This window comes from Miniopterus natalensis, chromosome 7 (genome assembly GCF_054644295.1).
Source record: "Miniopterus natalensis isolate mMinNat1 chromosome 7, mMinNat1.hap1, whole genome shotgun sequence".
Lineage (NCBI taxonomy): Eukaryota > Metazoa > Chordata > Mammalia > Chiroptera > Miniopteridae > Miniopterus > Miniopterus natalensis.
In genome coordinates this window covers 82,797,782-82,823,889 of record NC_142087.1, presented here as the reverse complement: position 1 = coordinate 82,823,889, position 26,108 = coordinate 82,797,782, and the positions used below count along the sequence as shown (strand labels likewise).

At 57.8% G+C, this 26,108-nt stretch overlaps 1 protein-coding gene across 1 annotated transcript; it reads right to left on the bottom strand.

Annotated features, from left to right (window-relative positions):
• Positions 1-22,939, bottom strand: NTSR1 (neurotensin receptor 1). Its single transcript, XM_016203246.2, has 4 exons — positions 22,247-22,939; positions 3,382-3,583; positions 1,247-1,337; positions 1-250 (listed from the first exon to the last, which is right to left on the bottom strand). Exons 1-4 carry the CDS (start codon positions 22,937-22,939, stop codon positions 1-3), a joined length of 1,236 nt encoding a protein of 411 aa, XP_016058732.1.
• Positions 22,940-26,108: the final 3,169 nt, after the last annotated feature.

Genomic DNA, 26,108 nt, shown 5'->3' with positions numbered 1-26,108 from the left:
CTAGTACACTGTTTCCCTGGTGCCGTTGCTGGAGCAGGTATGGTTGCTGGACACGCTGTTGGTCTTTCTGGGGAAGGCAGGTCTCTTCCCTCTGTGTGTCCACAGGGGACAGAGGCAGGCCAGGGTGGCCAGAAAGGCCTGGCGGAAGTTGGCAGAGACGAGGTTGTACAGAATGGGGTTGACGGTGGAGCTGACATAGAAGAGGGCGTTGGTCAGCATGTAGAAGTAGTGATAGAAATCGTAGAGGAACCTGGGGTGGGAGGGGATGCTCAGACTGTGTGTAGTGACAACTCATGGCCCACCCCCCAGCGGATGTGGTGGCTTGGGACAATTTAAAAAAGACATAATTTTTTGATCTAAGGACATTTCATAATAAATTCTGAGAAGTTGGAATTTCTGACTGCAGCCTCGCCTGGCACCTATCAGCCAAGCTGAGTTACAAGCAGGGTGTGGTTTCATTTTGTCCCAGTTCTCACCTCTCCCTGCAGCAACCCTGCCTGCCCCTCCGTGTGCAGAATCCCAGGCCCCAGGGCGGCAAGGCTCAGTGGGTCCTGGCCTGCCGAACAGCCGAGACAGGGACCATCCTCCAGATCTTCTGGGTAGCTATGCCCCTCACCACTGGCCCGTTCGCCTCCACCCGCAGGGATCTCACTCCCGCACCAGACTGCTTGCTTCGCCACCAGGCACCCCTGAGTTTCAGCAACTCTTCACTTGGGCTTCCCTGTAACTTCTCATCTGCCCTAGATTTGTCCTCCTGACAGTTCCCTTCACTTTGAAGAACCGGGGGCCCTTGGACCTGGCAGACCTGTGTGCAGAAAGGAGCTCACAGGGCCTGAGGCTGCCTCAGAGAGGCCCGCTGTGAAGTGTCACAGCATGGACGTGTCTCTCTCTCAGTCCCTGGCATCCTCCCACTCTGTCCTCCCACCAGCTGCCACCTCTCCTCCCACATCCACACCCAGTGGTGCCAGCCCTTCCTTGCAGCTCTACGGACGTCTCCAACCCGGTCTCAACATGGACTCTCCTAGGACCCGCTTTCCTTTCCTGCCGCCACCTGTCCCTCCACCGAGCAGCTTTTCAGCGTCTGCCCCTCCACGGCCTCCTGTCCTCCCACGTCCTGGTCACAGCTGCACTCAAGAGCCCACTGGGGGACACCTGACCCACACCCCTGCCCTGAGCTGCTCCTCTCAGGGCCCTGCTCCCCACCTGTTTGGGGGGCACACTCCCCGCCCTGCCTCCTGGTACTCACGTGGTCCACTGCTCATCTGAAATGTAGCAGAACATGAGGCGCCGCACATGGTAGGGCAGCCAGCAGACCACGAAGGCGATGACCACAGCGCCTGGGGCAGAGACACACACAGGCCTCAGACGTGCCGTGTTCATGGGCCCGAAGACTTAACTCTGTGAAGACGTCAATTCCACCCAAAGTGGTGCCAGGTTCAGTGCGATCGCTATCAAAACCCCAGAGGCATTTCTTGTAGAAACAGAAAAATTCATCCTAAAATTCCTATGGAATCGCAAAGGACTCGAATAGCCAGGACAGTCCTGAGAAAGAACAAAGCTGGAGGACCCAACTTCCTGGCTTCAAAACCTACCACGAAGCTAGAGTGAGCAAAACCAAGTGGTCCCGACAGAAACGGACAAGCAGACCGACGGCAGAGAGCAGAGCCCAGAAGTAAACTTTCCCATACGTGCCCAAGTGATTGCGACCAGTGTCAAGACCGTTCAAGGGGAAAGGAAAGTTTTTGTAACAAATGGTGCTGGGAAAACTGGACATCCACACGCAAAGCGGTAGAGTTGACCCTACCTCACACAAAAATTACACAAAAGTATACAAAATACACAAAAGTTAACTGGAAATGGATCCAGGACCTAAATGTAAGAGCAAAGAGTATAAAACTCTCAGAAGAAAACGAGGGCACAGACTTCATGACACGACTGGGCAGTGACTTCTTGGATGTGCCACCAAAGGCCCGGGCAAGAGAAGAAAAAGTGAATGATTTGTACTTCAAAATTCAAAACTGTGTCAAGGGACACAGTCCAGAGTGAAAAGATGAGAATAGAAATGGGAGAACATATTTGCAAATCACATATCTGCTAAGGGGTGAATATACAGAACTTCTAAAACTCAACAACAAAGCAACATAAAACCCCTTCAAAAAGGGCAACAGCTCTAGTCAGGTGGCTCGATGAGTCGAGCTCCATCCTGTGCACAGCAGGGTTGCGGGTTCAATTCCTGGTCAGGACACACGCCCAGGCTAGGGGTCGATCCCCAGGGGGGTGTGGGAGGCAACCAGTCGATGCTTCTCTCTCTCTCCTTCTCCCTTCCTTTCTCTCTAAAAAAATCAATAAAAAACATATCCTCAGGTGAGGATTAAAAATATATATATAAGTGAGCAACACAGAACTTGAATAGACATTTTACCAAAGATGACATGCAAATGGTCAATAAGCACATGAAAAGATGCTCAGCATCACCAATCATCAGGAAAATGAAAATCAAACCACAATGAGATGCCACCTCACACCCATTAGAATGGCTGCTACCACCCCCCCCAAAAAAAACCCCCAGGAAGATAATTTTTGGCTAGGATGTGGAGAAATTGAAAACCCTACCTACCGTTGGTGGGAGTGTAAATTGGTACAGCCACTATGGCAAACAGTATGATCAGTCTTCCAAAAATTAAAAATAGAGTGACCTCCAGCAATTCCACTGGTGACACATGCTCCATGGATGGACCTTGAGGACCTTATTCTCAGTGACATAATCCAGCCACAAAGGATAAGCCCATGATTCAGCACCAGCCAGCTTTCCCACCAGGTCCCCCCACCCCAGGGCCTTTGCACGGCTGTGCCCTCAGACTGCAGCTCTGTTGCCAAGATTAGCTCCTGGCCCTGCTGGTCTCAGGGGGACGTCACTTCCTTAGAGAGCCCCTCCTGGCTGCCGGGTCATGGCTTTTTCTTCTTCATGCTCATCGCTGTCTGAACACGTGTGATGTGTGTGTTTGCTTCCTCTGGTGCAGCCTGTGGTCTGCTGGAAGGTAGAGGGGACCCCTGATTCTGCTGCCGGGGCTTGGCTCTAGGAGTGAGCTGTCTGACCAGAGTCAGCACTGGGGAGGCTTGTTGAGTGGGTGTGTGAACAAATGAGTGAGTGAGTGAGTGATGAGTGTGAGGCTGGCTGGCTGAATGGGCGGGCGGGCGAGCGAATGGCTGCGTGGATGGATGCGGCAAAGAGCAGCACAGACCCGGTGGAGGGAGCACTCTGAGTCTCGGTCCTGACATGCTCTACCCTATAGGTCTTTCAACTTTGCCCCATGTGGGGGTGTGGTACCCACAGCTGGCCCCTGGCCACCCATACCCCTCAGGGGCCCAGTGGTTACATACGTAAAACCCGGACTCCGTGGCGCAGGGCCTGGATCCGGCCCGGCTCGATGGACATGCTGAACGAGCTGTGCTTGTCCCCAGCCGTGCGCGCCTGGCCCTGCTCAGCTGCCTGGTGGACCATCACCGTCAGCTGGTTGGCAATGACGGTGTTGAGGATGGAGATGACCACCATGGGGAACACGAAAGACATGAAGGTGTTGATCTGCGAAGGGAAGGAGGAGACAGCCTATCAGACCTGCCCGCTGGGGGTCAAGGGCTCAGAATGTGGGGGACACTTGTTCTACCAGGGTGACTGGCAGACACAGGCCCCCATCCCCAGACTTGAGGCTGCCTTCTCCCAGCTCCTGCCTTGGAGAAGGTTTGCAGCCTCTCTGGCACCTCAGGGAGCCCTCTAGCAGCATGGAGGCAAACTCTGGGGCGACCTGGCTGTGGCAGAGGGACAGGCCCTGTGTTCCCGGGTCTGGATGCAGAGTGTCCATGGTTACTGCCCGAGCGCTGGGCTGCCCCACCCGACCTCCGTCCAGGCTGGCCAAGCCCTGCAAGCTTCGCCGTCTGTGGTCAGTTTGCGTCTAGACACAAACCCTTCCCCAGTCCCCCCAGCGTATTGAAAAGTGCTTCTTATCAGCACCTCTCACCTCCATGTCACTCTGCATCTGGGGAAACCGAGTCTCAAAGAGGCCGAGGGGCTTGCCAAGGTTGCCAGCTCAGAAGTAGCTGGACCTGGACTTGACCAGGCCCTTCGATGGCACCAGGCTGAGAGTGGCCTTTGCAGCAGCCACCTGCTCAGCCTTCTGGAATGGGGGGCGGCTGGGTCTCCCCCTGGGGCTGGGGCTGCTACTCACAACTGGAAGAGTGGATGGCTGAGCAGTGATGGGCCGCGGATAAGCGGGGATGAGTGAGGAGGCACTCAGATTCCAGGAGGCTTTCGGCTGTGCCTGGAGAGACTGCCTGCATTGGCCGTGGCCTGGGGAGTCCCAGGGTGTCTGCACTTGGGGTTCCCCTCCTGCCGCCTCCTCACCTGGGTTTGCCTGAAGCCCTGAGAGCAGAGCCTCCTCAACAATATGACACCAGGGTGAGGACAACCACAGCTCTGTCCTGCAAATGTGGACAATGGCCACAAAACCCCAGGCAGCCACCAAGAAGAGCCAGAGATTCCAAGTGTTGGCAGAGTCTGTCCTGCTCTCTTCAGGGCACTGGTAGCGGCCTCCAAAGGTCCTGCCCAGACCCCACCCGGGCCTCAGCTTGTCTCCAGTTCCATTTGCACAGGTTTCCCTAAACCAGAGAACAAACACGCCAGAGAGGGCTGCCCAGTCCCTTGCAAGGATGGTCTTTTCCACACTGGTGGCCCCAGCAGCCACCACTGTTTGTTCACCTGCCAGGCACCTGCAGTCCTGCATCTCCCGAGTTAGGGTGCAGGTCTGGACACTGGAGGCAGTCCCCTCCCTCTGTTTTGCTGCTTTCTGTTTGGAGAGTCCACTTTCCACAGGACAGTGAGGTGGGCCGAGGGGCAGCTCTGGGAAGGCTTCTAGGGCTCCCAGCCAGGCAGGAAGCTGGATGGAGGTGCAGGGGGATGCTGGGCCTGGGCCCAGAGGATGTACCAATTCCCTGTGAGTCACCGCAGCCAGGTGTAATTTAAACAGAACAAACATATCCAACACAGATTTTAAACGTCAAAACACTTAAAATACCACACCTCACTGAGTGCAGGCGGCATAGAGAGCTGCCTCTGGGGGCCGGGCAGGGCTGTGGGGTCTGGCCTGAGATCCCCAGGGGCTCCCCCAGCGGAAGTCCAGGCCCTTGATCCTGAGGTCCTGGTGGGGGCGGGCAGAGAAGGCCCCGGTCCTGCAGGCCCACCTGACCAGACGTTGGGCCCTGGGCTTAGAGAGGGTGCTCAAGCCAGCGCAGGCTTCCAGGGGGTGGGAGGTGCCTTCCCGTGGCTTCCCCCACCCCTCAGCCTGGTGATAAGACAGTGCAGTAGGGAGGTGCCTGACTCTCGGGGTCTGACTTCTCTTGCCAAAGCTCACAGCATGGACGGAGGCTAATGCTGTGCCCCTTTTCTGCACTCTACCTCCACTTCTGGGAAGAGAGGAGCAGCCTACTCCCCACCCGGCAACAAGCACGGAGGAATGCGTCCGATCAGCCATGTGCGAGGTGACCACAGGAGGGAAAAGAGGCTCCACAGAGGGGGAGCCGTGGCCCCTGGGCAGATGTGGGGAACGGAGAGCTATGCTTGGTGTATGCATTTGTCCCAATAAAACATGAGAGTGACTTGGGAATAGACAGGCTAATTCTAAAATTCAAATGGAAAAACATACACCATAATCTAAGGCAAACCAGGACAGTTCTGGAGAGGCGAAGTGATGGGTCAGTGTGGATGGGGAGGCGCCGGCTTTACCAGCTCTGAGAGCATACTGAAGAGAGCCTTTGGTGAGGACAGCTTGGCACAGAGATGAGTGGATAGAGCAGGAGAGACCAGAATGTTACCGCATGTGGTAAAGACAGCATCTAAGTGGGCAGAGAAGGTGGGTGACCATCTGCAAAGCCAGGAGGCTGCACCCTCAGGCCTGCTGTCTCTGCCCAGCAGCATCCACTGCCCCTCCCAGGGCCTCCCCTGTGCTCCCCTGGAACTGCCCACCCCCCTCCAGGCTGGCCAGTCAGCACATTCGAAGACCTGGGCAGGCAGCCCTCATTGGAGAAGTGCAGGCCAGTGCAATCCTACACCAATCACCGTCCAATGAGGGCTGGTCACAGCCTTTTGTTCAGGGCCTGCTGAGGGAGAAAGTGCTTTTGTGGCTGCTGGCCCCATTTTCCCACCTTGTGGGAAGGATCTGCCTAAGAATGAAGCCAGCACAGGCAACAGGAGAGCACTGTGATATCGTTTCAGCTCCTTGATCCAGCTATGCCTGCAGCCCTCACTCCTGTACTTAGTTTTCCTTGAGCAAAATAAATATTCCTCCCCCCCCCCCCTTTAGACAACCCAAATTAGTTCCTGGAACTTGGACCCTAACTCATATACCAAAAAATAATAATAATTAAAAAAAAATCCAGGTGGAGCAAAGATTGAAACAGAAATAAAGGCCACAAGACTGCTAGAGGAAATCATGGAAGTTTGACTTTTCACTCTATATATTAAACTGTTGGAATTTAAAAAATAGTAACTCAGGCACTGTTGTAAAATTTGCTGTAAAGTTTTCTATAAAATTTAATGATAGAACATACATTGTTTCAGCCCAAGGAGAAAATTTTCTTGCTCTGCAAATTGTCCTATGACTAGTTCCCTGCCCAGTCCCTGCCCCCCAGCATTTGTAGTTTTGTGAGGGGGACAGAGTAAGATGGCAAACCATAAGAAGAAAGTGTGTGTCGGGGGCAGCTGGAAGGGGCAGGTCTGCCGGAAGGGAGGGCTGACCCCGGACAGTGGCATGTCTGCAGACGGGAGTGGCAGGCCTGGCACTGAAGAGCGGGACTCAGATGCAGACGGCCTGGCCCAGGCCCTGGCCCTCTGGTTGGCTAGGGGATCCTGCTGAGATGGTCGCTGTCCCACTCCACCCTCCTGAAGACCACGCACTGGTGTACACGGCTGTTTCTCTCTAATTAATCCCAGTGTGTTTATGCAAAAAGACAGACCCCGGATTCAAGCCACTTCACAGTTCATCCACCAGACTGCGGTGAGTGGGAAGGTGCTAACTACCACTTTAGATGTTTGCAAGCTCCAGTGGCTCAGTGGCACAGGGTCTGAGAGAAATGGCTTCCTGTCCAAAGCCTCCCACGTGGAGAGGCTGGCGCCCCCAGCTGGTTTGGCAGGGAACCCCCCAGCAGGTAACCGGCCCCAGCCTGGCCCAGGTTCCCAGGGGCGACCTCCTTTAACCTCCAGGGCAGACTCCGGACAGAACAGGAGCCTCCTCAGACCCACCAAGTGCTGAAATGAAGTGGGTTCCCAGGTTCAGGGCAGAACGATGGCCCGTCACCCACGGTTGCTCCACACAGCCTTCATGAAGGGCGCCTCCGGGGCCCGCCGTTCAGGCTGGTGGATAAGCTGCGATGCACCCACGCCTTGGGGCACCCTGCCGACACCGAGAGTAAGCCCAACAGTGTGGGCCGAGGTCACGGTTTAGTGAAAAGAGAGCGAGGGCAGAGCAGCTAGTGTGCCACTAAAGTAAGGGGACAGTTTATGCCCAGGACGGCTCTGAGAGGAATGAAGATGCCGACAACGGCTAATGCAGGGAGGGGAGTGGGAGCGGGGTGATTCCTACAGGCCCTCTTGAATCCAGGGCACCCGGCAGAGAGCCCTGGCTCGCCTCTCCTGGGCATGTGCCCTGTGACGGGAGCCAGGGGTCCTTGTCTCACATTACATGACCACCACACCGGCCACCTTGCTGCCCTGGGACTGGAGCGGTGCCGGAAGGGGCTGGAGCTCGTGGGCCTACTTCTTTTCAGAGGGACACCGATCTGAGAGAGCAGAGAGGTCTCTCCTGGGGCAGCCCAGAGTTTCTCAGGGCCAACATCATCCAAGGTGACGTTTTGCCCTTGGTTGTCCCTCATCTAATGGGCACCTAGATGCTCTAGATGCTGCTGGGACCCAAGTTCAAAGGTCTGTTGCCCAGTAGGACACACAGGGTCCATAGTGACAAGGGTCTGGAAAACCAGGCAGACCAGCACTGGGAAGTGTGCCAAGGGCCCCATGTCTGAGGAGAAGTCCAGGGTGTGGCTCAGGGGTGGGACTCTCCCACGTCCCTGGAACTGTGGGCACACGGAGGACTGGGCGCCAGGACCAAGTGTGTGACTTGGAGGGGCTGAGTCATCTTACTGCCTGAAAGGCCACCACAGGGAGGGGGACCCAGTGGATTCTGTACAGCTTAGGGCTTAGCTTAGCTGCTTCCGGCCACAAGCCTCAGCCCTGCACCACCTTTAGGTGGTTCTAACATGCAGATTTTGGCTCAACATAATAAAGGACATTTAGTGCCTCTAAACCCCACTCTCTAGTTGGTACACAGTCTTTAGATAACCGTTAACAAGCCAGATGCCATGCTCAGAGCTCTGCGTGCCACCTCAATCGAACACGCGTGTCCGATCTACGAGGCAGAAACTATTGGCACCATCACTTTATAGAAGAAAAGATGCAGACCCAGCTCTGAGCCCAGACCCAGTCTGACCCACTGGGAGCCCTTGATTTGCAGGCCTCGGGCAGGTCCACAGCGGAGAGCGGAGAACAGGAGGAGCGCACCGAGCACAGGCGACAGCCAGACGAGGGCTTTGCTGGGTGTGTGCCACCCCCAGCTCCCAGAGGGACGCCTTTTTGGGGGTAACTGCAAATTTTTGAGAAGAAATTCTAGTCCTTTGTGACCTCTCAGGGCTGAATCTCTGTCCATCTCTCTCTCCTTCCTTTGACTAGCCCTTTGCTCTGCCCTGGCCCTGTGCTCCTCTCTGGTTTTGAATTTCTGGGAGAGGCTGGAGCAGAGCCACTGTTGACTCAGAGAAGAGAGAATGCTGGAGCCCAGGAGCCCCCGGAGCCCTGGGGTTCAGCACCACGGACAGCGACCAGCAGCGCTGATGGGGCCGCCGGGAGGGAGCATTGTGGGTGCAGGGACCTGGGATGGGTAGTGACCAAGCCAGCCAGGGGCAGAGGACACCCCACCTATCCCCAGACCCTTCCTGTCCTCTGATGAGGGGCACCCCATAACCTCTGCAGGAATCCTCTGCCCCCACCCCACTCCAGGCCCTGGACAAAGGAGTCTCCCCACACCAGAGCCAGAGGCCACCCGCAGCCTGAGAGGGAACCTGGCAGAACAGGAGCCCTTTGGAGCCACATTCTGTCTGCGAGGCAGCCCTGGCACCAGCCCGGCTCCTGGGAGACCCCCAGTCACATTAGGGAGATGGCCTCCCGACCTGCCCCTACACCTGTGCTGGGGGAGGTGTCCTCCTGAAGGGGGTAGGATGGAACCCCTTCCCTTGGCAGCACACAGGATAGGCACTGGGGGCCTGGCCTTGGCCAAAAGATTGGGGGGGCTTGTTATCTGTTCTGGGGGTGCATAGCTTTTGGTCATGCCAGCACCTCTCCGAACTGCACAGAACCCATCTGCATAGAGTGGCAACCACGGAGCGCGTGGGCCTGTGCCGTGTTCTCAAATATCTACTTGCTAAAAAGCCACTAGCATTTTCAGATCAGTGGGACATCTGCCCAGCAGTAACAAAGGGAGTTTTTAAAATCCTTGGCAGGGACAGGTGTCAGAGCAGTGAGCAGGTAGGTAGATGCTGGACCCCAGAGCATGGCACCCACCTCCATGCCTGACAGAATTAGGGCGAGAAAGAGACTTAGTGGTCACCTAACACACGGAGACCACAGCCTACATGGGGCACCCAGCTCTCCGTCCCCACCCGCACCTTACATTGTGACAGTTTTCCTGCTCGTGACAAAGTCTTTCTGCTGCTTACCCCAACACTCAAATACGAGCTGACTGGATCAGGTTTGCTAAGTCTTTTGTTTGCACTTTGCTAAGGTGTCGGCACTGACTGAGTTTGGGGGATTAAAGTGGTGCCAACTCCCTCAGTACAGCGTGTCCTGGAAGCTCTGCCTCTGCCCCGACGGCAGCTGAGCCACAGAGAGTGTGCTCTGCTCTGCACCAGGGAAGCTGCAGCCCCGGCTGCACAGGCGCTGGGAGAGGCTTTCCAGGCAGTAGTTCAAAATCCCTCAGTGGCTCATGGGCCAGTGAAGTCCTGCAAGTCTGGGACACTCAGAGCTGTCGGCAAGAGTCCCAGGCAGGCACTGACTGCGTACAGGGAGCATCTCCACGCCGGGCTGGTGCGCACAGTGGTCAGAGCTTTGGCTCACGCACTGAAATGTCGAGGCTTTAATTCCCAGCCAAGGGCGCGGACCTTGGTTGCAGGTTCCCTGTCCCAGTTCGGGTGTGCACAGGAGGCAACCAATCAATGTGTCTCTCCCATTCATGCTTCTCTCTCTCTCTCCTCCTCTTCCCTCCCTTCCACTCTCTCCAAAATTCAACGGAAAAAATATCCATGGGTAAGGTTTAAAAAAAAAAGGGAAGCCAGGCCCCCTCCTGGGCTTCCCCCAGAATGGCTGTCCCACCTGCAGCCGAAGCCCAGTTGGGCCAGGGACTTGCCCCGCTCTGCGCAGCCTGACCCCAGCATGTGCCCGTCATCGCTGGCAGCTGAGTCTCCTTCCCCACAATTTCATTGTTTTCCTGCCATATAATTGTGTGCGCAGTTCCGCAAATATCCTGTTCCCTCCAGATTTCAATTTACTGCCCACTGGCAGAGTCAGTCCCTGGGCTCCCGTGACGTCTGGCTCTGTACCCAGCCTCTCGGCTCCTTTCAATAGAATTAGTGCCCCGTCCCTGCTCTAGGTGAATCTGATTATGGTGGACCCAGAGCCCAGGGGCGATGGAGGAGGGCTGGGAGCAGGGCCACCTGTGTTCCCTGGGAGCCCCAAGGAGAAGCCAACAATTGGCTGTTTCTTCCCAAGTTGACCAGCCCTGGGCTTGGAGGGACCTTCTGCTCTGGGCTTAACCCCCAGGGCGTGACGCTTTGTGTTCCTTCAGCAGGCCCCCTCCTGGGCTTCCTCCCAGAATGGCTGAGATTAGGAGCAAACCTGACTTAGAAACGAAGGGTCCTGCGCCCCCGCCCCCACTCAGCCCCACTGTGTGTGCAAGCCTGGCTGTGATTCTCTCTTAGGACAAGATCAATTGGTAAGGAAAGGACAGGCGAGTGCAGGGGAACGACCCATGTGGTGCCGGCACCGTCCCAAAGCACGACAACCATGTTGACTGGAGGCCATTCTTCTCTCCATCCCTATTCCTCTTTTCGATCGGCTCATGCGGGACACAGGCCCAGTGGACATGAGACTGCTGTGCTCCCGCACATGCGTGTGGGAAGGGTCGCTGAGGGTGAAGGAAGGGCCTCCATTGCCACGTTTCTAGACCTGGAATGAGCAGCAAGGCAGCCAAGGTTTGGGTCTTGTCAAGGGACCTGGGCACGGCCCCTCCTTAGGCCGGGCTTGTTTCCTGCTCATGGGGGCACCTGGAAGACCCTGTCTGTCCACACGAGGAAGGCAGCCTCGCAGACCTGCTCCTGGCCCTGGGCTCTGGTTCTTGCCCGTTGCCCAGGCCCTGGCTGCCAGTTCAGACTCGGGAGGGTGGGGAGGCTGTTCCCGGGAGCCAGGCACTTTGCCCTGTCACAGAACCATTTCTTCTGCACCCTTCCTCCACCCACAAAAGGAATTTAATCTCCCTCCTATAACGGTTTGTCACAAAAACATAATTGGTTCATTGGTTGGACTCTCGGAGCTGGAAGCCCGTCCCACTGGAGTTTTTGTTGGTGAGAGCTGTCTGGCTGAACCAGTGGCAGCCTTTGAGGAAAGCAAATGAGGCATTCATTCCCTCCCTGCCTGCCGCCCGCCTCTTCTGCTGCCAGTCACAGGAATTTGCACAACTGACTGGGGTTGGCCAGGGAGGCAAGGTCATGTGGGGACAGGCTGACTTCTCTGGCACAGACGGGCAGGCTGCCCTGAGTGCCTGGCGCTGCCCCTCTGCCTGGGCCCAGGGTCCAGGTGTCCCCTAAGCACCCGGGAGAGGGTGGAGAGGGTCGTCTGCTTTTTCTTTTAGATCAGATGGTACATGTTTGTTCCCCGGCTGCTGCCCCCACCCCCAGCCCCACCCCCAGTTAGCTGCCTGGGGACAGAGTCTGGCACCCCACTGTCACTCAAATACTGGTGAATGAACGAATGAATGACTGGCTGCTCTAACAAAGTACCAGGGATGGAGTGGCTTAAAAACAACAGAAATCTAATTCCCACAGCTCTGGAAGGAAGGCCCAGATCAGGGTGCTGGCAGGGACAGATTCTGGTGGGGGCACCTTCCTGTGTTCTTATGGGGCAGAAAGAGGGCCAGGGGGCTCTCTGGCCTCATCACAGGGACCCCACTCTCATGACCTCACTGCCTCCCGAAGGTCCCGCCTCCTACACCATCACACTGGGGTTAGATTTCAACACATGCATTTGGGGGACACAAACATTCAGTCCACAACATTTGGCAAATGGAAGGGTGTGCTGTCCCATAACAGGGCACCCTAACCTGGGAAAGCCTGGGCGGGCTCTGGGAGACCACCCAAAGCCACGAAATCCCCCCGAGTCCATGGCCGTACAGCCCAATGCACGTAGCACAGCAGCATAAATGAGATTAAAAATCCTCCAGCAGTTATGTGACAAAAGCAGACACAGTGTACACAGTGTGGCTGCGAGGGTGAAGGGCAGTGACGGAGCAATCACAGGCGGGCTGCCGCAAGGCCTCCCTGAGGTGGTGTTAATCACACACTCATCACAGCCACGACCCTCCCACGCTGGCTGCTCACCAGCCTGAACTGTCTTCTCACCAGCTGGGACCTAAGTCAGGCAGCAGGCAGTGTCCTCTCCTTTTCCCTCTCTGCCCCCCCCCCCAGAAGCCGGACCACCTGCAGCGCCCTCCCCAGCTGCCCTGAGCGTGTCTATTGCAGCTGAGCTTTCTAGAACTCTCTTCCCGACCTCGAAAGCTGGAGTGGATCCCGGACTGAGTCCCCTGGGGGGGGCGCCAACGCCCCAGCCCACAGAGGAGTGAGGCTCTGCCAGAGGGCCCACTGCTTCAGGAGGTTGCAGCAGCTCCAGTACCCCCAGTTGGCATTAGTTTCTGTCCCCAGAGCTGCAACTCTGAAGGACTATCCTGTGGAGGAGCCTCGGGTGGCAATGCCAGGACTGCGATGGTGTTTCCCCGCTATGATGGGTAATCAAGATTCATTTGCTTTGATGGGTCTTCTCCGATGTGTCCACACAGTTTATGACATTTAAATCGTTGGAATCTGCAAGTCCAATGCTGGATGAATATTCATGGCCCCGAGATAACCATGTGCAGTTCTTTCTGTGGCTCCCAGGACACGCCTGCCTGGTGCCACTCCTCTCTGCCAGGATGTGACAATGCCCATGGTGGGGTCTCACTAGAGAATGTTCTGCAACTTCAAAGCTGCCAACTGCCAGAGGCCCCTTTCACCCAGATGTCAGCAATGCCCTCAGGCCTAGGCCACCCCACTGTGACTCCAGCAGGAGGAGAGAAGGCGGGGAAGGGCAGGAGAGAAAATGAATCCAGGAACAAAAGAGTGGAAGTGGGGACGAGGGGAGTTGTCTTATACCAGAGGTGGCTGTGTGGGGCTCCGGCTCCTTGCCCACCCCTCAGCTCCACGCTGGCCTTCGGGAGGCTCCTGCAGACAGAGGCCTTGCACTGGGTCTAGGGACACAGGCTCCCTGTGGGCTGTCTGTGTGGATTCCCAAGACACAGGGGCCACTTGCTGTAAAATCTTTAGGGCCGGAGACGATAACTGTCCCAAGGGCCACGAGTTCCGGCCCAAGGCTCTCCCTCCAGCCATGCTGGACACGTGTTCGTGTCAGATCCACGGCCAGCTGCCCGTCTGTGCCGCCTGCACAACTGTTCCACCACCAGCCGGGGCTCAGAGCCACTGCCCAGTGGCAGTCACAAGGACACTTCTCAGAGCCACAGCTGCTGATGCCGGCAGCCTCACCGAGCACAGAAGTTGGCTCCAGACACACCTGCTGGAAGGGCCCGTCTCAGGGAAGGAAGCACAGCCCTGGGCGACGACAGCCTGTTCATTTTTGGTGGCAGAGGCCAGTGGTTCGTGCCTCGCTCCCACACGTGGACCCACCAGTTCCTGGCAAACTGCTGGCTGGGCTTCACTGAGATCTGTCCCCCAGATCTGCCGGCCCCCAGCCCTTGCTTCTGCCCCTGCATCGAGGTTTGGGGCTCTGTGAACGGACTAGGTGCCAAGCGGCCAGGGCAGAATGTAGGGGTCATTGCAGAGCCCCCACACACAGCTACAGTTCATGGGGCCGTGGGTGCAGGCGCAGGCTCTGCCCGTGACCGGGCCTGAGTTGGTTTTGGAGAGAACGTTTCCAATCCAGGAGCACCTGGAGCCCTTCAGCCCTGCAGGCACAGGTGAGGCTAAGCCCACTCCTTCCCCTGCTCTCCGCCCAGCGTGGCAGCCACCCCCAGCCACCAGTGTCACGATTTCCTGAGGGGATGCAGAGGGGCAGACGGACGCAGGCACAGCCAGCTGGCTTCCAAGCCACACTCAGTGTGGACGGTGTAACATTCACCTGCCGGGGAGACTCGCGAGGTCAGAGCCTTGCTGTGCCCGCAGCCCCCCGCAGCCCCCCGCAGCCCCCCGCAGCCTCCCGCAGCCCCCCGCAGCCCCCCGCAGCCTCCCGCAGCCCCCCGCAGGCCCCCGCAGCCCCCCGCAGCCGTGAGGGGCAGCCGTGATCCCTGCTTTTGCGCTTCGGGCGTCCTGCTCTCTGTGGGTGATGGCGCTACCCGGCCCTAACCAGTGAAGCAGGAAGAAAACCGTCCATGCTTGTGCCGTGTTTCCGTGTTGAAAGGCCTGCCCAGCACGGGAGCTGTGGGGTCTCCTGGAACCACGTGTAGGCGGTGGGGACACTGGCCGTATCTTACAGGTGGGACATGGGTGCAGAGTGAGGGGTCTCACGGGCCTGTCTTCCACCCCTGGGGCCGGGCCCCACCCTGGTTTTTGTCCTAAAGAGCCGGTCCTCCTGGCTCCACCCTCTGGCAGGGCCTTTTCCCCAGGGCAGGAGAAATGAAAGCGAGTTTAATTTATTGGCAATGAAAGTGGAAGTTCCCAGACAGCTGTGGCCGGGCCTCCGTGTCCTGGAAATCGGAGCCTCCCTGGAGATCTGTGTCTGATTTCTGGCACATCTGTGTTTGGGTTTAATTGTGGCTCCTGCATCATGACCCCAGCTCTCAATTTTGGGAAGAGTTGATCCATGGGTGCACGTATATTTTGTGAATTAGTTTAAAAGATCAGGGAAGGATTCCATTAAAGCTCAGCATGGGGTCCCCCAGAAATAGCTGAAATCGGTTCTAAACTCTTTAAATGCCCCCTCGGCTGGGGGGAGGTGGCCAGGGGCTCAAGTCCCAGGGCTGCCGACCTGCTGAGTCTGGGTGGAACATGGCAGGTCCCAGGCCAAAGGAGAGCTCCTTTTGGCCCCAGTCTTGTCAGACCCAGGGCTGGGACAGGGCTTTGTGACCATGGCCCCCAGGCCACTAGTATGTACACTCGAGAGGCTCGTGGAGCTCCCTGAGGCCTTCATGACAAAAGATGTTTGGGGTTAGAGCGTTTTCAGGACCGAGCACCTGCCCTGGGGATTAAATGGGAGCTTTCTGAGTGTTTCCAGCGTAGCACCCGGTTCACACAAATGGGGGTACTTTTAACACATTAGATGGCACCCTTTAAACAAGCTGTCAGGAAAATGAGCTGCAGGAAGTGGAATGGGGTTGACCTTGTCTCAGCGCCCCGCAGTCATCCGATTCTAGTCTGTAGGCCAGTTGGATGGGTGGGGACCCCAGAAGCACCTCCTGGACCAGGAAAGCTTTTTCAGCTGGGGCACAGCCCGACCCCAGATCACCACCCAAGTGCCCATTTGGCAGCTCACTGCGGCTGCCTGGTGTTTTCCCCAACCTTACGGACCTCTGAGGGAGCAGCGGGCCCGGGAGACCTGCACCCTCCAAGTCCTGGGCCTGGACAAGGCTGTGCCCTCATCTGCCCCTCTTCCAACTCTCTGGAGGCTAGAGGTGGAACAGATGTCCCCTGGTGTGGCTCAAGTCCCCTGAGAGGACAGTCCACCTCTAAAAAACGGGCCTTAAGGCTGGGCAGAGTCAGGGAGCCAGGCATTGTGCTAGCCTGTGGGGAGAGAGGGGCCTTTGGGTAGCCTCTCTCCTTCTTGCCTCCTGCAAAAGCCACATGGGTTTGGGACCACCAGGACTCGGCTGCTGAGCCCTTGCTCACAGGTTCTGTCCTGCCTCCTGCCCTGGACGTTGGTTGTATGCTTGGTCTGCTGTCACGGGAAGGTGGGCAGACCACCTGGAGGCCACTGGAGCAAGTTCATCGGAAGTCCAAGTGCTCTTCGTGGGCTAGTCCTGCCTCCCCAGGCCCATTGCCAGAGAGGGAAATAAACGGGCGAAGTTACAGGGCTCCCACACTGAGGACAGTCCAGAGAAGGGTCTCCAGGCGGTGTGTTCGAGAGGGTCCCGGGCTGGACCCCTGCCTCTCTTTGGTGCTTCTCCCCTTGAAAGTCTCCTGCAAGCAGCTGGTGTCGATGGGAGTGGCAGGTGAGCCCAGATCCGGAGGTCCTGGGAGAGGGGTCAGCACAGATGCCACTGCTTCTCCCTCAGCCTGGGATATAAATACTGACCCCTGACAGCTGCTTCCGATCCTGCGCATCCTGTTGGGCGTGGAGCCCAGGCTGACTGACTTACAACCAAGCGAGTCTTTGATTTTGGCTCCAGACCATGTCCTAGATGGCTTGACATATGGGTCTCCCAAGTGACAAGACCCAGATGAACTTCCACTGTCTCCTGACACTCGGGAGCCAGAGGCTTTGTGGTTCAATTCCCAAATAGCCCCAGGACTCTCCGAAGCTGGGGGGGGCTGGAAGAGGCGTGTTTTTAAAGAAAGGAACCGTTGTTGAGTTGCAAGGGCACAGAACTCTCTGAAGAATGCTCTTAACCACTGAATGTGTCAAGGGAGAATGATTGGAATTTACAATCCATTCTCCTTTCAACAGACTATGAACTAAAAATGTTTTAGCGTAAATAAAGTGGCTCTCCCCTAACCTCAGTCTAAGCTTTACCCAAACACAGTGCCGCCTTCAGCCTTGTTTCTCAGGTGACTGTTTCCTGTTATGTATCCTTTTGCAAGGTTGTTTTAATAATTCTTCTGCACCAGTCCTTTACCATCAACGACCTTGATGCATTTGAAATGGGTAGTGTTCAAGTCCACAGGAGACTCCACCTGGTGTCCTGGACTGTGTCTCCTGTACAAGCAGCTATACGACTGTGAAGAGTGTATCACGCGGTGTTTTCAGACCCTGGACGAGCCGCAGTGAGAGACGTGGCCCCACAGTCACCCGCTTCGCTTCGTGGGGACATTTCTGTGATTGTGACATGAGGAGCTTGGGTCTGGGCAGGGCAAGGCTATTGCAGCTGAGAAGGCAGAGATGGGAGCTGGGGGCAGCTGGGTAGCTTGAAGCACCTGAGGGGGAGACCTGCAGGACAGAGCCTGTGACGGGCCTGCCTGGGGACTATGGGCGCAGATGAAACCGAAACCATAGAAGGCTTGGGCAGGGGAGCCTGGCATCCTGACAGCTGGAGGGGAGTGGCCTCGTTAACACCTGAGCGTCCTGCTGAGATGCCAAAAGTGCTCGCCTTAGGAGGACCACACCCTAGGGGAAGGTCCACGCTACACCTCCCCCAAGTAAGCCTAAGACTAACCAACAAAATCTGCAGAGGGGATGGGGTTGGGATTGGAGTCCTCCCAAGTTAGAAGGGCCCCGCTTCCCACCGGGCTGCACTAATGAGGTGTGAAACTGAGTCTGCCCAAGCTCGAGAGATCGATCTGCACTGAGCAGCGGGCTAGAGTGAGAATGTCCACCCCTCAGAGAAAGATGACAGCATCTGGAGTCCCTTCCATGTGTCCCTTACAGTGTCTAGTATGAATAAGTTGAGTAGATATGCAAGGAAGTAGGAAAGCGGGCCCACCAGGGAAAACACAAAGGGATTTATGTATGTGTAGGCTCTGCATGCTGAAAACTGCTGGTGGAACGAATGAAGGGGCCCCGAATGAATGGAGCGAGGCGCTGGGCTCAGGGGTCCCAGGCTTTGTGCTGGGTGCAGGTCTCCCCACACTGGCCTAGAGCTGAGCACAACCTTGGAACTGCTGCAGGCTTTCCATACACACCAATGGATAAGAGATTCTAAAATACATGTAGAAACAAAGGACCTGGAACAGCCGAGACAGTTTTAGGAAAGAAAAATGAAGTTGGGGAGTTCATACCACTCGAGAGGCTAGAGTGACGGCAGTCAAGGCAGCGCAGGGCTGGGGCAGTGCAGGCACTCAGACGGGAGGGACAGGTGACTTTGGACACAGGAGATCAGTGGATTTTTGATTAAAGTACCAAAAACTTCAATGGAGAGAATATCTTTTCAGGAGGGCACTGCCCAGCCAGGTACCTATGTGCAAAGAAGCACTCGTATCTCACCCTATCTCACCCCATAGAAAATTAACTCAAAATGGACCATAAACCTAAATATAAGACATAAAATGATAAAAATTCTCGAAGACAACAGGGAGGAGAATCTTCGTGACCTGCACAGAGGGACCCAGCAACCTGGCTCCTATGTGTCTGCTCGGGACAGACGGAAAGGAACCTTCACACCGTCCTGCACGTGGCCATCTACAGCTCAAGCCGGAGGCAAATATTCGTCAACCGGTGATGGAGGGGAGTGAACAGGTGGATGGATGGGGTGCCCTCGGAGGGCTGTCCAGGGAGGAGGTCGCTGGCCGCAGCCCAGAAACACCGAGAAGGTGATCGGTGGCCTGATTTTATTGGGACCAGCTTTCCTCCGCTTTGTGGAGAGAGGTCTTGCCTGGCTGCCTCTGCCTCCGCAGAACCACGTCAGGCTCTTAACGGCCTGGTGTTCACGACGCCGCCTTGGGCTGACCTGCCAGCGGGCTTTGAGCAGGTGAGTGTGGCTCATGGGCTCCTCCAGGGAGAAGGGCACCCCACCCAGGCTGGCCCACCCCTCCTGAAGTCCCCCCCCCAGTGAGGGCACTTCGTTGGCAATGAATCTGAAAGAGGTTTCCTGCGGTGGCAAATGAGGGGGCCAGGCCCCAAGGAGAGGCCCTGGTCCCGGGAATGGCAGGAATGAGGCCAGGAGACATGACCAGCCCTCAGCCGCTGCTCACACAGGCCTCCGGAGGCCCTGCCTGGCCAAGTGGCATCTGAACCGGACTCTCACACTCCCCAGGCTTTGCAGGCCTCAGCCCTCCTGGCCATCTGCTGCACTGTGTGACCTGACATGGGCCCTGCCCCACAGGAAGCCAGTGACACAAGAATCTGTGACAGAGGGACCTGTGACACTCCCCAGGTCAGAGTTTGGGACAGACAGAGGGGCAGGGGAGCCAGCAGGACTCAAACCACCCAGGCAGGGCCACATGTGCCCGGTGGGAGAGGGCAGGGGCAGCCCTGCTCCTCCGAGGGACTTCCTCACGGGTCGAGCATGGGCCTACTCACTCGCAGAGTGTCCTCCACTCCTAAGTCACCCCTGTGGCCAACAGTTCGTTTGGAAGGATTGGGGTCAGAGGGGGACTGGACAGGAAACTTGGCAGTCTCCCTGCTGACCGGGGCGCGGGGTCCAGCGCCGGGGCCTTTGCTGGCCTGGGGCTGCCCTGCCCCCTTACCAGCTCTGCTCATCCTGCGGTCACCCCCAGCCCCGGCTCAGGAAGCGCCCTGCTGTATTCAGGACTCTTCAAAGTTGCTCAGAAATCTTATCACCAAACCGCCTCATTTCTAAATATGACCTGTTTGCAAGCGCCCGGGAGGGACTCACAGACGTGACTCTGGAAGATGTCCCTTGTGGAAAGGGACCACTAACTGGCCAGCACCTCCAAACACAGAGGACGAGAGGGAGATGCTCGGGCGCTGGCACTCAGTCCCTCTCTAGCCATTTGTCCCTTTAAAAACAGTGGAAGGCCCTGGCCGGTTTGGCTCAGTGGTTAGAGCATCAGCCTGAGGACTGAAGGGTCCGGGGTTCGATTCCAGCCAAGCACATGTACCTCAGTGGCAGGCTGGGTCCCGGGCCCTGGTCTGGGGAGCATGCAGGAGGCAACCAATCCCTGTGTCTCTCTCACATCGATGTTTTTCTCTCTTGGTTCCACTCTCTCTGAAAAGCAGTAGAAAAAATATCCTCAGGTGAGGCTTGAAAAACAAAACAAAAAAAACAACCAAAAACCAAACAAACAAAAAATGGTGGAAGTTTGCCCAGACCTGTCAAGTTGCCAGGAAGCCCGAGCTGTGTCCCTGCAAGAACCTCGTTCCCGCACAGGAGCAGAACCACGCAGGACGTGGGACAGCCGGAGCCCCGTGGGAGAGGGACGCGCGTCTCCGCTAAGCACCCAGCAGCGTGCAGCTGAGGCCCTTCAAGAGAAACGGCAGCTCTGCCCTCCCAGGGCCTGGGAACCAGCAAGTCTTTGGCAAATGCAGGTGCAGAAACAAGGCCAGCCCACCGTCCACGCTCAGGAGACCGTGCCGAGTGGGCCAGGGGCCAGAACACACCCCAGACATTTGGTGTCACGGCTGCTGGCACAGGACTCAGAGGAATGGCCTCAGGAGGTGGAGTGATGCCCATCAGGTGCGTGTTCTGTGGGACTTACCGGGGGCCGTGGGGGTCAGAAGAGGGTGCTTTACGGGGGCTGTGCTTCCTCTGCTCCTGTTCTGATGCCGACAAACCCAGATGGCTGCTGCCCGAGCCTTGGGGTCTGAGTGGAGACATCTCCTGGGTGGGCAGCAAGTTGTCCTGAACCTGCCACCTTTGAAGGCAGGTGGCATGGCTGCTGCCCCCCGACTCCTAATGCAGGCTGGGAGAGGCCCCTGGGCACAGCAGGTCCAAGACAGGGGCTTCAGGAAATAAATGGCACTTCAGAAAAGGGGAAAGGCGCCCGCTGTGATCAGTGCGCCCAGCGCCCTCTGCCCCAGCGCAGGGAAGGCGGCGGGGGGCAGCCTCGCTCTCCCTCTGCTGCCTGTGGCCACCTGGGGAAGGGGCTCTCCACACAGGGCACCTGCAGCCACAAGCCCTCAGCGCGGGTAACGGGGACCCGAAGCTTAATTGTGCCCACGAAGCCACAGCCCAGGGACTGACGTACAGACAGACGACAGTGCCTGCCACTCTGCCAACCCTATGGCACCGAGTCTGGGTTTCAGATGCAGCAGCACAAGTCTGGGAGCAGGTATGGCTCTGGCGTGAGACCACAGCCGGACGGGGACAGCGCCGCTCCGCCCCCTCCTCCAGCCCTGCCCTGCCCCTCCAGCCCTTGGCCTCCCTATCTCGCCCTGCACCGCCATGACTGCCCATGTCCTAGGGCCACAATGCCACTCCAAGTGGCACTTCTGCCAGGACTCCTCCTTGGATGCCTTCCCCTGGCGGCCCCTGCCTGACCCCCACCTTGCCAGGTCCCTCCTCCAAGCCGATTGCCAGGTTGGGATCCGGCCTGGGTCCCTATGGCCCTTTGCTCGGACCCTGGGAGAGCAGCTGGCCCACTCCCACCTGCCACCACGCCCAGACTCCTCAGAATCTGTCCAGCAAAGACGACATCACCACCGCTAATGACAGCGCCTCCGAGCGGTTCTGCGGGCAGCAGCTGCCAGCACTTCCACAGCTCTCTCCTGAGCCCTTTGCCCGATTGCCCATAGGTGAGGAAACCAAGGCTAAACCAGATCAGCTGGCTTCCCAAGCATGGGGTGGGAGGGCAGCCGGCGGGCACCGGGCAGCCTGTGGGCATCACGGCAGAGGAGACAGACCCGGCTTCTGGGGACACGATGCTTTTTGAGAAGCCTGTGCAGGGGACTCTCTTCAGGAAGATGAGGCACCAGCACTCAGGGAACCCGGAGGCAGCTGAGGCCCACCGAGGCCCCCGGGAGGTCATGACCTGAGGTTCCCGCCCCCTTTAATAGGGGGGGATGAGACAAAGGGCTGGGACCTGACAGCCCTGGAGTGAAGGGCGGGAAGAAGGGGGGTCAGGCAGCTGCTGAGCCCCGGCCCCTCCTTCGGCTCCCCCCAGTTTCCCAGGAGTAACGTTTCTCAGGGATGTTTCTCCAACTCCCTGCACCCAGAGGGTACACACACAGGAAACTACTTTGGGGGTGAAGGAAAGAGACACACTGGGCTTTCCTGAGTGGGTGCCTGGCAGGCTTGCCCCTGAGAGACCCCTGTGTCTTCCCGGCCCTCTCCCCTGAAGAGGCACTCACCTGGATGATGACCTTGATGGCAGCCATTCCTACGACCGGCGTGCACACCAGGCTGCCGGGGTGCTGCCCGTCAGCCCCGCGGTTCTGCTGGCCCATGGTGAAGAGCATGGGCACAGCCAGCAGGCCGGCCGTGATCCAGATGGCGCTGATGAACTTCTTGGTGCGGCTGCGAGACATGAGGGTCTTGGCCTTGAAGGGGTGGCAGATGGCGAGGTAGCGCTCCACGCTCAGGCTCGCCACGTTGAGGGCCGTGGCGTAGGTGCAGGCGTCCCGGAGGAAGTAGTAGCCCCGGCAGACAGCGTCTCCGAAGGCCCAGGGGTGATGCACCCAGATGAAGTTGTACAGCTCCACCGGCATGGCCAGCAGCAGGATGAGCAGGTCGGACAGCGCCAGGCTGCCCAGGTGGTAGTGCACCGTGCCCTGCAGGCTCTGCAGTGACTTCTTGCGCGCCAGCGTGAACGCTGTCACCGAGTTGCCCACTGTGCCAACCACAAAGAGTGCCAGGTACACGGCAGTCACCAGAGCCTTGGAGTAGATGTCCGTGTCCACGTCCAGGTCGCTGCCGGGCCAGGCTCGCTCAGGCTCTGAGGTGTTGTCTGAGTTCGGGGCCAGCAGCGCCTCCTCCAGCCCCGACGGTGGCAGCGGGAAGGGGTGGGCACCCCGGGAGCGGGGCGCTGAGCTATTAAGGCGCATGGTGGGTGCGCTGGGCTGGGCACAGTGCTGGTTGGAGTCCGGAGCTCTGTCTAGTGCCTCTGGTGGAAATCCAGAGGGATTGGGCGTGTCTCAGGCAGGGACGGTGGAAGGAGCCAGAGGGAGGGCAAGGGGGTGCGCTTCCAGCCGGGGAAAGCCCCACCAGACTGAGCCCCCTGGAGCGCTAGGGACTTGTGCTCACCCGGGGCTCCAGGCTCCGCTCCTCCTCTGACTCCTGGCTCCCGACTGCAGGTTCCTTCGGCTCTGCTCCTACCCTGGCTTCTCCAGACCCTGCAGTTCCTGCCCTTCCCGGCCGGCTTGGGCTGTGGGGCGAGCCTGTGGCACAGAGTGGTGCACACTCACGGCTGCCTTGCCGCTCTCCCTACCTCGCTCACGCTCTCCGCGCATGCACACCCCGCACATCTCCCCCCCCACACACACCCTGATGGGCTCCCCACCGAGACTGAGCGGCGGCGCCAAGGGGGGGCTCCCAGCCTAGGGGGGCGCTGGAAGGGGTTAGGAGGCGGCCCTGCAGGATCCCAGGGGCAATAGGGCTGCAGAGAGTGCCCCAGGGAACTGGATTCCGGTGGGTTGGTAGGGATGTTGTTGGCTGTTTCCAGGCACCCTCCCCCAGGCAACACGCCCTCCTCTCTCCGCCTTTCCAACTTTCACGCCCCCAGGAAGGGAGCTGCCTCCTCCCCGCTCCTTCAACTCCAGCTTGCTCAGCAGGGGAAGGGGACAAGGGGGGGCTTCCTGAGGGGATGGCTGGGCCACCTCTCCTTCTGGGGTGCCTGTCTAGTTTCGTGTGAGAAGCTGGGTGCCTGGGGCTCTGGCACAACTAGGTGGGGTGGATGAGGGGGGCAGAAAGCAGGGAACAAAGCAACACCCCTCTGCATGCAAGCTGGGGTCCTGCACCAGGTGCCCCGGGGTGGCCGCTGTGGGTGGGAGTGGGCACTGTGGCTGCCTTATCACTACCTGGATTTGGTCATCAGAAGTCACCCTGAGAGTCTGTGCTGGGTGGGGTTTGGGAGGGGTGGTCTGGAGTCACAGCCTCAGGGCCTGTCCCTGTCCCTGTGTGGCTGGCTGGCTGTACCTGCTGTACTGGGAATAGGAAACCAGTAGGCTGAGGACAGTGTGGGTGTGTCAGGGGTGGCAGTTAAGTTAAGGGTGTGAGGCCCAGGAAGCCCCCCTCAGCTCAGAGGAAAGTTTAGTCTAATAAGCTGGCTGAAGGCCAGCCTGGGTCAATATGTATTCCTGTTTTCAGCTGGCTTGGGCTTGCCTGTTCCACCAAAACCTATGTTCTCACCAGGGAGTCCTAGCACACGATATTACGTGCTGAGCATTTAGCTTTCAAAGCAAACACCAGTGTCCCTCTGCCAGAGGCCAATACAGCTGGTTCAGGCCACACGTGCTCAAACTGGGCCCTGCTGCTTGACTGGGCCAGTGTTTCTGCCTCTGTGCCTCAGTTTTGTCCTGAATGGGCAGGTGCTCCTGGAGCCAGGCTGTTACTGAAGCTGGCCGTGTGGGCACACAGTAGGTGCTTGGCGAGCAGCTGTGCATCAAACGCTATTGAGCTACCCGTGTGGCACCTTCAGGGGGTTGCAGGTGAAGTGCCCTGGCCAACAGGTTGCTTTAAAGCCCCACCGGTTAGACCATGTTTGCTCTCTGGTAGACAAACCCACCAGTCAAGAGATCACGGGGTTGGGACCTGAGTGTCCAAGCCACAAAAGGACGTAACGATGCCATCTTGAGACCCAAGGTGCTCGTTGCATCCCTGCCATCCCAAGACTCATGGTAACATAGGGTCTTGCCAGCAACGGTGCCCTCTGCCCTCCTCTATTGGTAGCCCCTCAGGGGAAGGCACCAACTGGTAGCCACCAGGGCCTGTCCCTTTGCTGGCCATTAGCTGTAGCTGCTCAGGGCGATGCCCGGCCGCCTCATCTCACTGGTTTTCAAATCCCTGACCTTTCTGCTAAGCCGGCTTTCTTTTCAAAGGTTTCTCTTTGAGCCAGCCTAGGAGTTTAGAAAAATCACAAAAGCAATTTAGCACAAATATTATGACAAGGCATTTGTTTAATACCACCCAGGAAATGTCATTTGGGGGCCTGTTTTACTAAGTGGGTGGCAGGCCCTGGTCCGGGCTCCCTGGCAGCTGGCTGGGGACTGCCCTTCGGTGCACCGAGGAGCACGCACAGCACAGGCCAAGCCACTAGCTCTAGGTTCTTTGCCCTTGGGGAGGGCTGCCCCGGGGGGGTGTCCGTTGGTGACCGGCATACAATTGGCACTCTGAGGGCTTTAGGGGAGCGAGCTCTATGGCCAGCTAGAGAGCCTTGGGGGGCTGCTGCCCAACCTGACACTCCAAATGCTGAGTGAAGCAGGAGCTGGCCTACCTGGTGGGCAGCAAGGGCCAAGATCTGTTCACGAAGGTCTGATTCCCTGGGTGAAGCAGGGATTTCGGCTGAGGGGGATGCTGGGATGGTGCCCGCTTTCTTGGGGTCTCTAATGTGGCGTCCTGGCTGCTGAGCAGGGTATTATCTGTGCCCTGGGGGCCAAAGGGAAGATGCCTGGGTGGCCTGGCCAGGGCTGGGTCCCGTCATTTCCTACATTATACCAGCCCCTGCTGCTGCCTGCTGCACAGTTGGGTTTGTGGACTTTTGTTTGTTAACCTTCACCCCACGATATGTTTTCCATTGATTTTTAGAAAGAGTGGGAGGGAAGGAGGGAGAGAGAGAGGAACATCGATGTGAGAGAGGCACATCGATTGGCTGCCTCCTGCATGTGTCCTGACTAGGGCAGGGGATGGAATCTGCAACCCAGGCATGTGTCCCTCACCGGGAATCGAATCCGAGACCCTGCGGTGTGCTGGCTGAGCTCCAACCACTAAGCCGCACCTGCTGGGGCTCCATGGACTTTTCTGAACTAGGAGGAGAGAAGACCACGGAACCCACGGCCAGAATGTGCCATGCCCACTGTGATTCCCAGGAGGTTTCCAGATGAGAGGGAATCACCGCGAAGCGGGGGACAGAGGGCCTACCCCGCCCCCGTGTGGCCCCAGCCCCACAGCTGTGGGGGTGGCTGCAGGGCAAGGGGCAGTGGTCTGGGAGAGGTTTCCCTTCTCTGGCTACAAGAATTCACTTCTTGGAGTTACAGGGTCATGGGGCCCCTCTTTTTC

What these genes read in the sequence shown, in the direction of transcription:
- NTSR1 (XM_016203246.2), bottom strand. Translation starts at nt 22,939, where the DNA reads ATGCGCCTTAATAGCTCAGCGCCCCGCTCCCGGGGTGCCCACCCCTTC. An exon ending in CCATCAAGGTCATCATCCAG is followed by an intron (nt 3,584 to 22,246) that starts GTGAGTGCCTCT and finishes TTCCCTTCGCAG; the next exon opens with ATCAACACCTTCATGTCTTT. An exon ending in CCACGGAGTCCGGGTTTTAC is followed by an intron (nt 1,338 to 3,381) that starts GTATGTAACCAC and finishes TCTCTGCCCCAG; the next exon opens with GCGCTGTGGTCATCGCCTTC.